Raw genomic sequence first — 16,570 nt, forward strand, 5'->3', positions numbered from 1 at the left:
CCAAAAAACAAAAGCAAAAGAGTGCTTTTTCTGATTCCTTTCAGCAGTGCCTTTCATCTGCAACCAGAAAGTGTCACACTGAGCCACTCAGTGGTAACAACTGATCATTTGTAGGACTGCTGCTTTCTAGTCATTATAATCATTTATCATAATAATAATAATAATAATCAGTCATTTAGGCAGTTCCCTTTTGAACTATGGCAAAATAAGGAGCTGAATTAGTATTCATTGGTTACTGACTTCACAGGACTGTTATCTTTTCTGTGAAATGCAACCAATAACCTTGGTAATAGCTACTGCCCTTAACCACATAAATGGTCATACTTCGTGTTATTCGTTACAGCTATTCCTTTTCCTGCACTGATAAGCTACATTTATCAGCAGTGAAAAAAGGAACCATTGTACTGCAGTTGCCATAAACCGCCTGCGGCTGCCCTACATGGCCGGGCAGCTCTGCTGTGCGCCAGCTGATGCGCTCAGGTGATGATTTGCTCGCAGGTGAGAGGAGTCCATATAAGTGATGAGATGAGAGGCAGAGCCACTTCCAGCAGCACCTTCCAGCAGCGTTCAGGTGAGTAAGCTCCTGCAGTTTGCTTCTCACTAACAGAAGGTTAAGAACACACCTGCGGAGTGAGAGGAAGCTGTGGTTAAATGTGTGTTAGTTTATCTGATTGTATTCCCATGCGGAGCGGCATCTGTAGTGTTGTGCTTTAACAAGTGGTAATGTTCAATTTGGCTATCCGAAATAATTAATAATTATCAAAGATAATTAATAATTATTAAAATAAATGAACTTTGATTAAAGTCCACCTCGATTGGGGCACCACCTCGAAAAACGAGGAAAAGACAGCCGTTTTAATTGATTTAGTCTCATAAAAATACTAAACTATCAATTTGGAATTATGTTTTATAATTAATTTAATAATTACTACCAAAATTACCACATTGATAGCTAGCTGAAGGATTTTTGGAGTTCTTGACAGTGTAGAGGTTGGCAGTGTCCACAATTGTACAACATTAACGGAGACAGCAAGTATTAAAACATTTATTAAAACAGAGCAAAATTCAGGGACATCATTTGTTATGCATTAAGGACTTGTACTTCGGTTGTAAGTACGGCTGAAGCAGAGTAGGTGTTGAAGACATCTGCTGTTGCAGAAACAAAATCAATCAAACAATCTAACTAAATCTCTATGACTAAACTAAAATAATATGAGTGTAAGAGTGTGTGTGTGTGTGTGTGTGTGTGTGATAAGGCTGAGGAATGTGAGATGGGTCCCACAAAGGTGGGGGAGAGAGACCAAATGGTGATGGCCAGACCCCCTGGGGTGTGGGTCAGAGGCAGACAAAGGAAAGCTAAGTGCTGTTAGCTTAGCCTTGTCCCTCAGTGGCCTGTTGCCAGACTGTGTGTGTGAGAGAGATAAAGGTGCAGGTTAAGACAGGATGGTTAGTTTGTAGGCTAACATCGACTAAACTTAATGGATGCACAGTAATCTACAACACATCACAATAATCAAACTCAATGAACATTAAAGCAAGTCAATACATTAACAGGGGTAAACCATGTATGCAGTAATGCTATGCTAATTATGCCCAGTTAGAGTTTGTTACCAGTCCTTAAAAGGGGAGACGAAGTGTCCTTGAGGGTGCTGCTTTCTCAGCTTGTTGCTGGAGGAAAGGTGTGGTTCGTGTCCGTGCTGTGTGGTTGCAGGCTGGAGGAATCCGGTCGCTCCTTTGTTCCTGTTAGTTAGCAGCTCTGTGCTAACTTGCTGGTGTGCTCCTGTTGTTGGTTCTGGTTATCAGCTGGCAGACTCTGGGTCGTGCCTGCTGGCGCTGATCTGCTTACTTCAGGCAGGACCTTGTGTCGCTACCATGAAGGAGGTGGCTGCTCTGGACAGACCACACTGAGGCAGAGCTTAGCTGAGTTGAGCTGGTCTCTCCTCTTCAGGAAAGATCAGGAGAGCTGGTCTCTCCTCTGCAGGAGGAGAGGGAGCAGGGAAGACCTGGTCTCTCCACTTCAGGAGAGACGATGAGAAAGAGAGCTGGTCTCTCCACTTCAGGAGAGACGATGAGAAAGAGAGCTGGTCTCTCCACTTCAGGAGAGACGATGAGAAAGAGAGCTGGTCTCTCCACTTCAGGAGAGACGATGAGAAAGAGAGCTGGTCTCTCCACTTCAGGAGAGACGATGAGAAAGAGAGCTGGTCTCTCCACTTCAGGAGAGACGATGAGAAAGAGAGAGTTCAGTGGGGGTGAACTGGTTTTGTGGGCCTGCGGTCGTAAAATCATGTGTCCTCTCCGGCCAATGGTGACAGTGGAGCTGGGCGCGGGGGTGATTTCACACCTATCTGTGAAACTGGGGGCATTGGGGAAAGGAGCCCAATAGTTTTACAGACAAAGAAACATGCGGTTTCACTATGTGTCATTCACTGTATAGTGAAGCCCAACATCCCCCCTGCCATCAGGATGTCACCTGATGTGGGATGCTGATGGGATAATTGTGCATGTTTCGGCCATTGTTCATTTTTGTCAGTCCAGGTGAAACAAGTTGGTAACTACTGGGCAGTTTGTTATCCAACTGGGCATATGCTGAATCTATCTTGGCTAAGCTAGAACAGACATACGTTACAAAACAGTTCTTTATACACAACAATGACATACTGCATCCTAATAACCTGTGTTTCTCAGTTGTTAGTGAGGGTTAGTGGGAACAAGAGATGTCAATGTGTTATGTGGCAGAGATAGAGGCACCTAAAATGACAAAGTCATAACAGTGTGTCCTACGTGTGTTTTGCATGATCTTACTGACAAAATATGAAGTTGGTCCAAGTGTACTTGGAAGTTGAGCAGTGGTGTTGAATCCAATCAGAATTTAGGCTTTCAGTAATGTTTGTTTATTACTGAGTGCTCAAATGAGTTTGTTGCTGTTGCTAACAAATTCAAATTTGCCTAAATAACTGTAGTGAAGGTGGGGTAGATTGGGTGTCTGTCATCCGGTCAGTGCTGCCATGACCAAAAGGAGTGAGCTCTAGAGCTCTTATTCTTTCTTGGCCCAGGGCTGTAACGCTCCTGGTAGCCAGAGGGAGAGAGACATTCAGAGTCACTGTCAGTGTCTGGAAGGTTATTACCATGTTCTGAGCTGCAGTCAGAGATGCTGTAGTCATCATCTGACCCGTACGCTACCTGGTCACTGTTCCTTGCCTGGATTTCTGCATATGGCAGTCTCCTGCTCCTATGCTGGGAGTGTCTATCCCTGGGCAGTGGATGGACCTGGTGGTTACACTCAGTGTCCCTATGTGGTCTTTTGTCACCCCCCTTTCGTTGGTTGTGAGGGTGAACTTTTGGGGCAGTTGACCTGTTTAACACCTTGGTGTGTGAGCTGGGTGGCTCACTTGTCCCCCCCCTTGCCTTGGAAGAGACAATAGTTTCCCAGACGACCTGTGTCATCTTCCGGATCTCCTGCAATGAGGGGTCACCTTCCTGTGTCCTGAGTACAACGTGAGTGCGCACACATGGGTGGAGGTTCCTCAAGAATAAGGCCTTGAAGGTGGAGCTTTCTTCTAAGCCTGGTGCATTCTTTCCCTGGAAATATGCGTGTCTCAAACGTTGGTAGTATTCTTTTGGATGCTCACGACGGGCATGTTTAATTTGTAGGGCTGCAACTATTGCTGTGGCGTCGTCAGTGGCACGGGAAAATTCTTCTGTCAGTGCTTGACGTAGCAATTTATAGTCATTTCTGACACTGGGAGGTCGTGACTGTATAAACTTGTGGACCGCTTTAGAGCTGGTTTTCCACACAAGTCTAACTTTCTCCCTTTCAGTTGCATGGGGTAAGTCAATTAAGTTGTAGTCTAGTTCCCTGAAATAGTCCTCAACTTGGTGATCACAGTTATCTGGATCAAACCTGTCAATGCTTCTAGCTAGGAGCTCAAGCTCTTCAAGGCGGGGACTCTGTGAAGGCGAGACTAAGCTAGTGTCATTGATATGTAGATCATGCCCTACACTTCTCTGTGGTGGAAGAACAGGGGCTGAACAGCGGCCACTCTGACGGTGATGCAGAGAGGAGGCTGAGCAGTCCTGGACTGTTCTAGTCCCATCTTTGGAGGGACAAGCATGGAGAAATGTGTCGTGCAATGATGTGAATGAGGGACCTGGGACAGAATATCTTCTAGAAGATATGCTAGACAACTCCTCTATGTCTGTTTCAGAGGAATGGGAAGTCAGGCGGCTTTGAGCTCGGTCTCTCAGCGGAGGCTGAGGAGCTGACTTCATTCCCAAGAACTTGTGTTCAGGTGGGAATAGTTCATGTCCTCTGTTTGGGGAAAAACTGAACCTGTCACTGGTAGAAGAGTGTGAATCGGAGTAACCGGAATCACACTGGCTGATCGACTCTGGTCGGGCCAAATGTTCTGACTTCAGTCTATACATTTCTTCCTTCTGCGAACAGAGATCTAACTCTGCTGTGTGCAGGTCTTCTAAGTAGCGCAGGGCTTTCTTATTAGCCATCTGAACCTCATGGAAGAGGCTAGCATTTTGCGCTCTCAGGATTTCTACCTCCTTTTCTACGGCTGCTCTGCTCTGAAGGGCGAGGCTGGTTTGCCTGTGAAAAGTTAAGAGCAAGCATTTTAACAAGGAGCCCTTGGATGCAGTCTGTGCATCACACCTGTCGTTTAGTAGGGAGTCTATCTCTTCTGTACACTCACTGAAATTCAATTTGTTAATGAATTCGGGGTAGCCAGGCTTTAGGCTCTGTGCTAGGGAAGAAATAAACTGCTCTACACAGGGGTTCTCCATTGTTGCCTGAAAAGGGGTGAGGTAAAACAAGTTAAAATATAAAATTTCAAGTGGTTGGCTGTGGTGTTGCGGTAGCAGACACCTTGAAGTGTAGCTTGGGGAATACACTAGCCTAACACTGTGGTGGCCTGCACTAGAAGGTAGCTATACACTATCTAGTGGAACTGGTGGGGATAGCAAACTACGGCCAATTAAGGTAAATGCAGATTTACACAAAATAAGTTTGCTCACCAAAATTTTGACTCTCTAGCTGAAATGCACGGCAGTAACAGTCAGGAATGTCTCTTTAAGTTACTCAAGCTGGAACACGTGGCAGTTGCAGCTAGGTATTAACTTCACAGGGCTGATAGCACACTGTGGCTCTCTCTCAGGCTCTATTTCTTAATCAGGCTGAAATGCACGGCAGTAACAGCCAGGTTCAAGCTCTACGTTCACAGGGCCGGTGGCACGCTGTGTCTTAACAAACAGGAAGCACTTTAGTTAACAGCGAATGGACAGATTGCATGGAATGTGTGACATTCAGATGCAGAACCAAAAATCTTCCTACAGGATAGGTTTACCTGAAAGGTTAGCAGCAGTAGCAAGCTCTAAATGTAACACTATGGGGCTTTCAATGTTTGCTTTCAAACATAGGCACCAGTATTAGCATTAGCTTTAGCCTTAATTCACAGTACACTACACTAACTCTTTAAATTGCTTTTAGTTTAATTTAGTTAGACTGATTTTCACCACAATGCACTTGAAAGTACAGCTGGAAGTACTTCTGTGACTGGCTAGTGGTTAAAAATGATAATTTTGCTCGTTTTAAAGTTTTTCAAAAATTTTGGTTTTGACCAAAATTATGCTGAAAATTAATATTGTACAAATATGAACAATTGCCAACAGTACTCTGCCTCACACGGGACGCACCATTTGTTGTGCTTTAACAAGTGGTAATGTTCAATTTGGCTATCCGAAATAATTAATAATTATCAAAGATAATTAATAATTATTAAAATAAATGAACTTTGATTAAAGTCCACCTCGATTGGGGCACCACCTCGAAAAACGAGGAAAAGACAGCCGTTTTAATTGATTTAGTCTCATAAAAATACTAAACTATCAATTTGGAATTATGTTTTATAATTAATTTAATAATTACTACCAAAATTACCACATTGATAGCTAGCTGAAGGATTTTTGGAGTTCTTGACAGTGTAGAGGTTGGCAGTGTCCACAATTGTACAACATTAACGGAGACAGCAAGTATTAAAACATTTATTAAAACAGAGCAAAATTCAGGGACATCATTTGTTATGCATTAAGGACTTGTACTTCGGTTGTAAGTACGGCTGAAGCAGAGTAGGTGTTGAAGACATCTGCTGTTGCAGAAACAAAATCAATCAAACAATCTAACTAAATCTCTATGACTAAACTAAAATAATATGAGTGTAAGAGTGTGTGTGTGTGTGTGTGTGTGTGTGATAAGGCTGAGGAATGTGAGATGGGTCCCACAAAGGTGGGGGAGAGAGACCAAATGGTGATGGCCAGACCCCCTGGGGTGTGGGTCAGAGGCAGACAAAGGAAAGCTAAGTGCTGTTAGCTTAGCCTTGTCCCTCAGTGGCCTGTTGCCAGACTGTGTGTGTGAGAGAGATAAAGGTGCAGGTTAAGACAGGATGGTTAGTTTGTAGGCTAACATCGACTAAACTTAATGGATGCACAGTAATCTACAACACATCACAATAATCAAACTCAATGAACATTAAAGCAAGTCAATACATTAACAGGGGTAAACCATGTATGCAGTAATGCTATGCTAATTATGCCCAGTTAGAGTTTGTTACCAGTCCTTAAAAGGGGAGACGAAGTGTCCTTGAGGGTGCTGCTTTCTCAGCTTGTTGCTGGAGGAAAGGTGTGGTTCGTGTCCGTGCTGTGTGGTTGCAGGCTGGAGGAATCCGGTCGCTCCTTTGTTCCTGTTAGTTAGCAGCTCTGTGCTAACTTGCTGGTGTGCTCCTGTTGTTGGTTCTGGTTATCAGCTGGCAGACTCTGGGTCGTGCCTGCTGGCGCTGATCTGCTTACTTCAGGCAGGACCTTGTGTCGCTACCATGAAGGAGGTGGCTGCTCTGGACAGACCACACTGAGGCAGAGCTTAGCTGAGTTGAGCTGGTCTCTCCTCTTCAGGAAAGATCAGGAGAGCTGGTCTCTCCTCTGCAGGAGGAGAGGGAGCAGGGAAGACCTGGTCTCTCCACTTCAGGAGAGACGATGAGAAAGAGAGCTGGTCTCTCCACTTCAGGAGAGACGATGAGAAAGAGAGCTGGTCTCTCCACTTCAGGAGAGACGATGAGAAAGAGAGCTGGTCTCTCCACTTCAGGAGAGACGATGAGAAAGAGAGCTGGTCTCTCCACTTCAGGAGAGACGATGAGAAAGAGAGCTGGTCTCTCCACTTCAGGAGAGACGATGAGAAAGAGAGCTGGTCTCTCCACTTCAGGAGAGACGATGAGAAAGAGAGAGTTCAGTGGGGGTGAACTGGTTTTGTGGGCCTGCGGTCGTAAAATCATGTGTCCTCTCCGGCCAATGGTGACAGTGGAGCTGGGCGCGGGGGTGATTTCACACCTATCTGTGAAACTGGGGGCATTGGGGAAAGGAGCCCAATAGTTTTACAGACAAAGAAACATGCGGTTTCACTATGTGTCATTCACTGTATAGTGAAGCCCAACAGTAGCCTGCTTTTAACGTCACATGTCCGTGCTTCAGCCTCAGTTTGTTAACACCAGCTTTGCATTTGACAAAGTCAAAGCCTTTTCATTTGTTAAATGTGGCGCTGAGTCACTGAGAGAAGTGACGCAAGTGAGAGCAGACAGGTAGCCTCGAAGAGCAGCTCTCTCCTCTCACACAGAGGCATCGCCAGTCTGCGTTTAGTTAGTCCTCAGCATGAAGACTCTGGGTAGGTGTAAGGTAATGCAAGCCTCAAGCTAAATCTGGTGTATGAGCAGTCTGTCCTGCAGGGGGTCTGTCCTTTGGCCCCCACTGGCTCATGGAGGTTGGAGGTGAAATGACTCTGCCCCCCTGCAACAGCTTCTCAGGTGTCTGACACTGAGGGGCAGGTGTAAGGTTAGATATTTCAACTGTTCTGTCATTCCTGACCCCCCCCCCCCCCCCACAGTCTGCTTCATGACTGGCTGATGTGCTCACAGCTGTTTATGAACTGTCTCTCATTAAAGGAAAGAAAAGTGTGTTCCAGCTTTTGATGTACACAAAGACTTTAACTCTCTTCCCTCTATTATGTTGCTGCAGTTACATCACAATCCGATGACTGATGTCAACCAACCTATTTGTAACTCCATAATCTAATCTAAACTAGGGGAGTGACGTTACTCCTGTGTTTGGTTCTGCAGAATTAAGATCTCAGAAAAGTCCTTAACGAGGGAGAAGCTGGTATTCGGATCACTCCAGGGTTCATTACATGTAGAGGTGTTCCTCAAGCATGTATGTAGGAATGTTTCATGCTATTCCTGTTGGCTAAGGAAGTGAGGAGCTCTGTAAGCTAGTTTAACGTGGTGTGTTCTGTGCACCGGTCAGTGTTACTGTGCTGTGTATATAATCCTAAAATGATTAAGATGATCTGTGTGTGTGTGTGTACTGGCTGAATTAATAAGAAATTGTGGTAGAGACATGGCAAACTTGAGTTAATTTGGCAACCGTATCACGATTACATTTATTTAAAGTTGGCTTTGTGATGTATAGTTATGTATTTTGGTTACAATTAATTTAAAAGAGAACAAATCAAATGGATCTGCATAAAGATTATTTATTTATTCTTCAATTCTGATTTTATTTTCCCTCTTCCACCTCCCAAATCTCTATCCCTGTATCAGCCTTAATCTTCTATTCAGGCTATTCTCTGGACAGACCTAGAATAACCGTCTCCCTCTCTAGTCTACATACTAAGCAAACTGGCTGTTGGCTTCATACTTGCCAGTGGTACCAATCTTTTTATTATTTTAAAGTAAAAGACCTTTCTTGCTTCATGCTTTTGTTTTTGTGGAGTAAACCAAGTTTTATATTTTTAAGCAATTTGTTTTCTTGCACAGCATAAAATTAACAGCAGACGTCAATAGTTAGACAGAAGTTGAAACAATCAAAATGAAACCTGGTGCAGCCTGCAGTGGAGCATCACAGATGGACATTGATGGTTGCTCAGGGCAAGTCTGAACCTGTAGAGTGTCTTGTATTTTCCTTCCTACACAAAATGTCTGAACTGCCATTTTCTCTGTAATGGAATGGTTTTTATAGGGACTCTTCTGTTTTGTTCTTCCAGACAGTCATTGTAGGACTAAACATGTCTTGCCTTCTGGAAACTGCTATTGCGGACCTCATCAAAGTGTTCCACTCCTATTCTGGAAAAGAAGGTGACAAGTACAAGTTGAGCAAGGCAGAGCTGAAGAACCTGCTGCAGGAGCAGCTCCCCGGCTTCCTCGAAGTGAGTATCTGTTCCAGAGCAAAATGGACATTTAGAGACGTAGAAGTCCTCATGTCCCAAGTATAGTCAAAGGTTTGTCACCTCACATTACGAACAACTTACAATTACTTCACCACCAATAAGCTACTGCTATACTACCTGGATGAATGTATTCAGATTCACCAGCCCTTGTATTCTTGTGTGTAGCCTGGCTGATCACAGACTTGTCTAATGGCTGTTTTCCATTCAGGGTTCCTCTCTACAGATGCCTAAAGTAGAGGTCTGACAGAACTTTCCTCTCATAGGAATAATAAGAACACTTTATTCATCCCGAAGGAAATTACTTTGCCAGTGGTCACATTAAATATACACTACTCACAAAAAGTTAGGGATATTCGACTTTCAGGTGAAATATATGGAAAATGTAAAAAGTGAATGCTACAGTGATATTATATCATGAAAGTAGGGCATTTAAGTAGAAGCATGAACTGGTAATTTTATTCATCTTAAACAATTTATTTGAAGAAGATCTACCAACAGTGGTAGGTATACCACAACAAAACATTTTCAGTGCCTCAATAAATTGGGATGTGGCCAAAGGACGTCCACTCCTCTCCTTTCTGTGACTCTTCCAGTCTCTGTATCACTGTTCCAACCTCCTGATGACACTCTGTGACCCTCTAAGCTCAGTGAACACCTCCGTCTGAGGACTTCCTGTTTGAAGCCTCCAGTGTTGAGGTGCTGCTGATCAGCTGTTAGGTGTCGTCTTGGTCTCATGATGTCAGAATGTGAACAGCAGGATGAGGAGGACTGTTTAAATACCAATTCTAACTGAAGCAGGAAATGTATTGGTGGATTCATGGATCAAACCTGTTGTGAATGTTGCTGTTAAGCTTCTTGTTAGAGAACAGCAACTTGTGCAAACAGTACTGAGACACTGAACAGTTGGACATGTGCATTCAAAGGTTTAGAGAAGGTCACATTAAGTTCACCTGGAAAGGTTAGAATGCATTTTAGGTTCATCCTGAAATTTCACCCGAAAGCCAAATATCCCTAACTTTTTGTGAGTAGTGTATATATATTTTTGTAATTTTATAGATTCCTGAGTCCTTAAGTATCACTCCTACAGAAGAAGGTAGGAAAGACCTCCTGTGGTGTTCTGTTGTGCACCTCAGTGCTCTCAGTCTATGGCTGAAGGTGCTCTGAAATCATATTAATCATATTGGGTGCCACCTGTGACAGCGTAGCCTGCTAACCATTAACCTTTTGCTTAGCCAAAAACTGAATATTCATGGGCTTCTCCTTTTTGAAGGTACTAGAATGTTTTCTAGTAAATATAAATATAAGCAGGTGCTAATTCTCAGGCCTGGACAGTGTACACCCTGTGTCGATGTGGACCATGGCTGACTAATTGGCCATCAGCCTTTTCCTGATCCAAACTAACCAATCTAATAACGATATTAGATTGGCCTTTACAAATCAACTGTCGACCTAGAGGCCTGGTCGCAGCAGTGCTCAAAGCAGTAAAACTTTTAAAATCAATTTAAATGGAATCATCAGGCTCAGTGAATTAATTTGCTGGAGTGAAATAACTGTGCAGATTTATCAGGCTGAAGTCGTCCAGACTGAGCCAACCTTTTGGAAGAACAGAGCTGGAGAGTCCATAAAATGAATGAATGCCACAGATTTTCAAATCATACCTGCTCCTTCAACAGTGGTTCTTGCATTATTTTGTTCAGATGAACATGGTCCATGGTACACAAGGGCTATAATGACTGAGGGCTATGATTTTCATCGCAATGCTTCTGTTTTGTTTTAGGCTAACAAGGACCCTATGGAGGTTGAGAAAATTTTGGGTGAACTGGATGAAAACAAAGATGATCAAGTGGACTTCCAGGAGTTCGTCAATCTGGTTTCGGTCCTGACTATCGCCTGTAATGAGTTCTTCGTAGACTTCGATAAAAGCAGCAGGAACGTCAAGGGGAAGGAGCCTTGTCCTAAGAAAGACTAGGTCTTATTTCCCATTAAAACAATAATCATTTCTTTACATAATCCAGACTAACATCGGTCATGTTAGGGATGCAAAGGTTTGACTCATTCCTTTATCACAGCACCTCGCAATGTTGCAAAAGATGCATCACTGAAGTCTTCCATCATAATAAAGGTTTTCTCCTGTGTTCACATGTCTTATTGCTAGAGCTGAACTGCTTAATGTGTCGGAACATTTAACGGACGCATTACAGAAACCTGTCCCCTCTGATCACTTTGCAGTATTTGATGTGGAAAGACTTCACTCAGCAGGCTTGCTTCCGGACAAGGGGGTAGCTCGTGTTACCTGACATTATCACTCCCTGCCAGCCCAACCGCACACATCCAGCAGCTCCACTCCTGTTTTATTCTGAAAGAAAAGGCTGAGCACATTAGATGACAAGTCCTGCAGGCTCTAACACACGATCATTCTGAATGAATCCTAATTTGAGTAATTTCTCCAAAGCTGTGATACCCCCAGAACATTCAAATGCAACAATTTCACAGATTCAAAGTGAATCAGGGAATCATTTTCATGATTAATACAAAATCATTACCTTATTAAAGGCGGTCAGAAAGCAAACGTTTACCACACGTTGCTAATCTAGTACGACCAGTAGCAAACACAATCAAGTCAAAGGTACCAGTTTTAGTTAAATCCGTAGGTTCCCTGAAACTGTAAATGTTTAAGAATCTGACTCTAAAGGTGAGCTCTCTTCTAGCCCGTCACATCCTGTCACATCCTGTCACGGCCTGCTGACTCAAATTCCCTCACAAACTGACACAGACCGCCTCACATCCTCTGTCTTTATTAACACAAGTAGTTAAATGCAGCCCTTAATAGGACCGCACACAATACAGTCTGCAGAAACTCGATACAGGCCCTTACAAAGTCGAGACGTTTCATTAACTATGTAACCGGAGCTTGTCTGACAGCCATTTATGCAGATAATCCTCAGAAACACAAGCTCTGGTGCCATGACACTGCAGCCAGTTGATAACACAGGTTTGTCTACCGCGCTAACAACAATTCTACTCTGCCACCACCACCAGATGGAAGCAGAGCGACACCAAGAGTGGAAAAAAGCTCTGTTCTTTTTAAAGCTCTGTCCTGAAATAGCTGTTTTGGAGAATGAAGCAGAAAGTTACTCAGTACGTTCCACATTGCTCATACATGAGAATAGGTGGCACAAAAAACACCATACATGTCCCAAATAGTGTTCTAAAACTCCTCACTGCAGCAGCAGAGCGTATGGAGGCTCATTTCATGCTGAAATGGTAAAACATAAGTGTGACTAATTTAAACTGATAAATGTTCTAACAGCTGTTTGAAAAGTGATGTGAGGTCACCTTCTGCTCTAAGAAAAAAAGTGACTATCATTTTGCACTTCATCCATCCATAACCTTTTCCTAACTGCATTTATATGATGGAGGTGTTCATGTTAAGATTTTAGTGTTACTTCACCACAGCACCACGTCTCTGAAGTTGTTTTAAAGATACATATTAAAGAAACCTGCCCCATGACGTTAGTCTGCAGCTTAACATGTGGATCAGGCTTTAAGAGGCCAATGACATCAAGGCAGCCGCCCAGTCTCTGATGTGTCTCTGAAGTCTGTAGTGAACTTCTTAGATATCTGCCTTCAAAACAAATCTAACAAATAAATACAAAATAGAATAAAATAGACCAATAGAATAGAAAAGGAGTCCACGAATAAAGTATAAATCAAAGACAATGTTTGTGGCTCAGAGGTTGAGTGGGTCCAGTCCACATGTTGAAGTGTGAATGTGTGGAAAGACTTCGCTCAGCAGCTTTACTTTCAGACACACAGTTAGTTATATAACAATATAAGACCTCTCACACGGTGAGGTGGCCTTATAATCCTACTAGCAGTGCTGAGCATCGCCCATTGTGTGATGGGGATAACTCATGTTACCTGACGTCATCACTCCCTATCAGCCCGACAGCCTCCTGCTCATCCAGCAGCTCCTGTTTTATTCTGGAAAAAAAGGCCGGGCACATTAGATGACGTGAGTCCTGCAGGCTCTAACACACTGTCACTCACCAGACACACTAATGGCTCTTCATTTTAAATTAATAATGTCCTACTGTAAAGTCACTCTGACTAGCAGGTAGTCAGGAGGATTTTATGCAGTTATGAGTGTTTGCAAACCATCTGAAATGCTCTCTGAATCGGTGTTGTCTTTTTACAGATAGAGGTGAGATGCTAACTAATCCTAAAAGTAGACGGTCTGAGCTGCCCGCCAGTTGCATGAATCCAAACAAACGCATAGTGCACTCATACTGTGTCTGCTGGTTCATCTTGGCGTGTGAAATTCTAATTATTGTAAGGTCAAGTAACCTGTGATTCATCAGCTCTCTGTGGCTTCGCTTCTTTTATCCAATTATTTCACTGGAATTTGTTCCAAGTGTCTCGTGCTCAAAGTTAGAGATGAGAAGACAGAAACCACCCTCGTACAGGAAATGTGAAGCTGCTATTTCTTGGCCCTTAAGGTTTCTAGGCCACTGCATCTGGACAAAAAACAGTCCTACACATAATCCATGTAAAACCACAACTTAAACCCACTCTGAGCTACTGAGCTTTAGAGGTGCTCTTTCCGTGCTCTTGTTCACCTTTCCTGAATGGAACATCTCATTTTCAGCTGTGACAATCATCAAGACTCATCGAGTCTCAGCTATGTGGTGCACGCTCTACCAGGTGAGCTGCTGGGATGCCTCAACAGTGTGTGAAACAGACTCAAAATCAGTGCAGTGTAAAACTGCACTGAACTTAAGTGCACAACCTACATAATAAAAGATATTGTCCCTTTTACAGCCCGGCTAATTCCCTCTGAAGACCTTAGACTCACTCCATCAGAGTGCAAAACAACACCTTCAAGAGCAGGGACCTGATCATGTGATGGCTTATCAGAATCAGAATCAGAATCAGAATCAGAATCAGAATCAGAATCAGAATTCCTTTAATAATCCCCAGGGGGAAATTGCTTTTTGTTACACACAGCTCCAAAAGAATAAGAATAAACTTCAAACACAAAAGTAAAAAATATAAATATATAAAAAGTATGTATTAAAACTTTAAATTACTGCACCAGAGTCCCATAACAACAATAATGATAACAATAATAACAATGATTATAATAATAATAATACCACTACTAATAATAATGACATATAACAACATGTACATTCAGAGTGAGGCGCTTTATTATATAATACTAATAATACTACTACCACTACTACTACCACCAATAATAACATATAACAACATGTACACTCAGAGTGAGGAGCTGTACTATATAATAATGATATTATAATAATAATTAGAAGTCAAGAGTACAATATTAAAATGAATCCTGTGTGTAAATGAGGGAGGGGGTAAAACTAGTGTCAGGTGTGATCTATATTTAGGTTTTTATCCATTTGTACATTCCATCTTTATTTATACAGGGTGGTTCAGTGAGAGCAGTTCACTCTCAAGGGCATCCTGTTTGCACAGGATGATAAACACAACATGTATCCCCCCCCCACGCTCTCAGTCTAGTAAAGCAAGTCTGCCTAAACTGCAGAGTGAAGATTCTTCATAAACACATTCCAAGCATCATCCTGTTGAGCACTGAGCTCTCCTATATTGACATTTCACTTCCGGAAAAAAAAAAAAGCATTTGCAGCAGGCAGAGAGGTGAAGCTGATGGCAGCACAGCCATCAGCTCATTGAGATGCACAGCTTGACTCATAATAAAGCAGAGACGTGTGACAGACAACACAGATACAGCGGAGAAGCATTAAACACAGCCTTCACACGCAGCAGTCTGGAGAAACTCAATATGAGTTGTGCTTCAATATGTGACAGCAGCTTGTCTGACAGCCATTTATGCTGCAACTCCTTTGAAGATTTGATTCGAGCTCTGGTGGCCTGACGCTGCAGCCGCAAGTAGAGACTGTAAAATGCAAAGCAGCAATGTGGTTTTGTTTGACCAAGATGGAGGGAAGAGGCCACGCAGAGTGGAAAGTCAAGGGCCATCACGAGCCGAACAGCAGCTTCATAACCAGGCATCGATTGTGCCATCAAGCGTCTGAAAGTGGCACCAGCAGGCAGATGACTCCACACTAACAACTGATTAGTATTGTTGATATGCAGATGCGGGCAGAGTTTAATATGCAGTTTGCGCATTTAGTTCAAATTCAATGACTAAATGTTTTCTCACATATTTTTAGATTGGTTTATGGTCCTTTAACCCTTTGAGGGTCTTCAGCACTTTCTAGTGTGTTATGATTTTTATTTTTAGCATATTTTATCAGTTTTTCATGCATATTGCTTATAATTTTGCAAGATGGTGAATTTTTCAGAGTTCTCAATTTTTTTCATGTATTTTTTGTGTATTTTAGACCATAAAATGATGCGCATCATGACAAAAACATGGCAATTTAAGGGTTAATTTTTTAAAAAACTAATTAGAATTTGATATGTATGATTAGGGCTGATGCTGGTCTAAAAAACTATTTAAAAAAAATTAAAAAAAAAGAAAGATTTTTAACATTTTTATGGCTTGTTTTTATGCATACACATTTATGTGTGTAAGGATCTTTAACGTGATTATTTCTGAGGACCTTCAAGGGGTTAAGGAGTTTGTAACTTCTTTTAAAGTGGACACACAAAGCACGACACAAGGCAGCGTAATGAGGACACGATGAGACAGGTGTGTTGTCACGAGAACTATCTGAACGGCTGTCAGTAATATTTGTGTCAACGCATTTTTACAAATAACCATTGAGCTTTAATGCAGTTTAGCATGTACGAGATGAATCATTGAACTGCTGTGAATCCAGACTGTCTGCATAGTGAGAGAAAAACTATGCATATAGTCTGGAGGTCATACCGCCATCATAAAAGAGAGTTGGTCGCCAGCCAATCACAGGGCTGATACATGGAGACAAACAACCACTCACACCCACACTCACACCTGCGAACGATTTAGAGTCACCAGTTAACCTGCATGTCTTTGGACTGTGGGAGGAAGCTGGAGAACCTGGAGAAAATCCACGAATGCAGAAGGAGAACATGCAACCTGGAACCTTCTTGCTGCGAGGCAACAGTATGAACACCACCATGTAACCAGTCAGTAACTGTCACATTTAAACAAGTAAGATATTAGAAAGGGGAATTTTATTTACGGACTGCTTTTACACGAACACACATGGACACAGCAACCACTAACATGTGAGGAAAAAACAGCAGAGTTCAACTCAAGCCCCCTGGCTGAAGCTTCACAAAGGTTATGGGAGAAAATGAACA

The 16,570-nt window shown here is 42.7% G+C and overlaps 1 protein-coding gene across 2 annotated transcripts; it reads left to right on the forward strand.

Annotated features, from left to right (window-relative positions):
* Positions 1-443: 443 nt before the first annotated feature.
* On the forward strand, positions 444-11,406 carry s100a1 (S100 calcium binding protein A1). 2 transcript variants are annotated; one of them, XM_070834966.1, is made up of 3 exons: positions 444-571; positions 9,089-9,250; positions 11,049-11,406. In XM_070834966.1, the coding sequence occupies exons 2-3, from the start codon at positions 9,110-9,112 to the stop codon at positions 11,238-11,240; spliced, it is 333 nt and encodes a 110-aa protein (XP_070691067.1). In that variant the 5' UTR covers positions 444-571; positions 9,089-9,109; the 3' UTR covers positions 11,241-11,406. The 2 variants fall into 2 exon arrangements, with proteins under 2 accessions (XP_070691067.1, XP_070691066.1); XM_070834965.1 differs by lacking the exon at positions 444-571 and having other exon boundaries at positions 9,080-9,250.
* The last annotated feature ends 5,164 nt before the right edge of the window (positions 11,407-16,570 follow it).

The sequence above is a fragment of the Pempheris klunzingeri genome, chromosome 8, assembly GCF_042242105.1.
Source record: "Pempheris klunzingeri isolate RE-2024b chromosome 8, fPemKlu1.hap1, whole genome shotgun sequence".
In the NCBI taxonomy this organism is placed as follows: Eukaryota; Metazoa; Chordata; class Actinopteri; order Acropomatiformes; family Pempheridae; genus Pempheris; species Pempheris klunzingeri.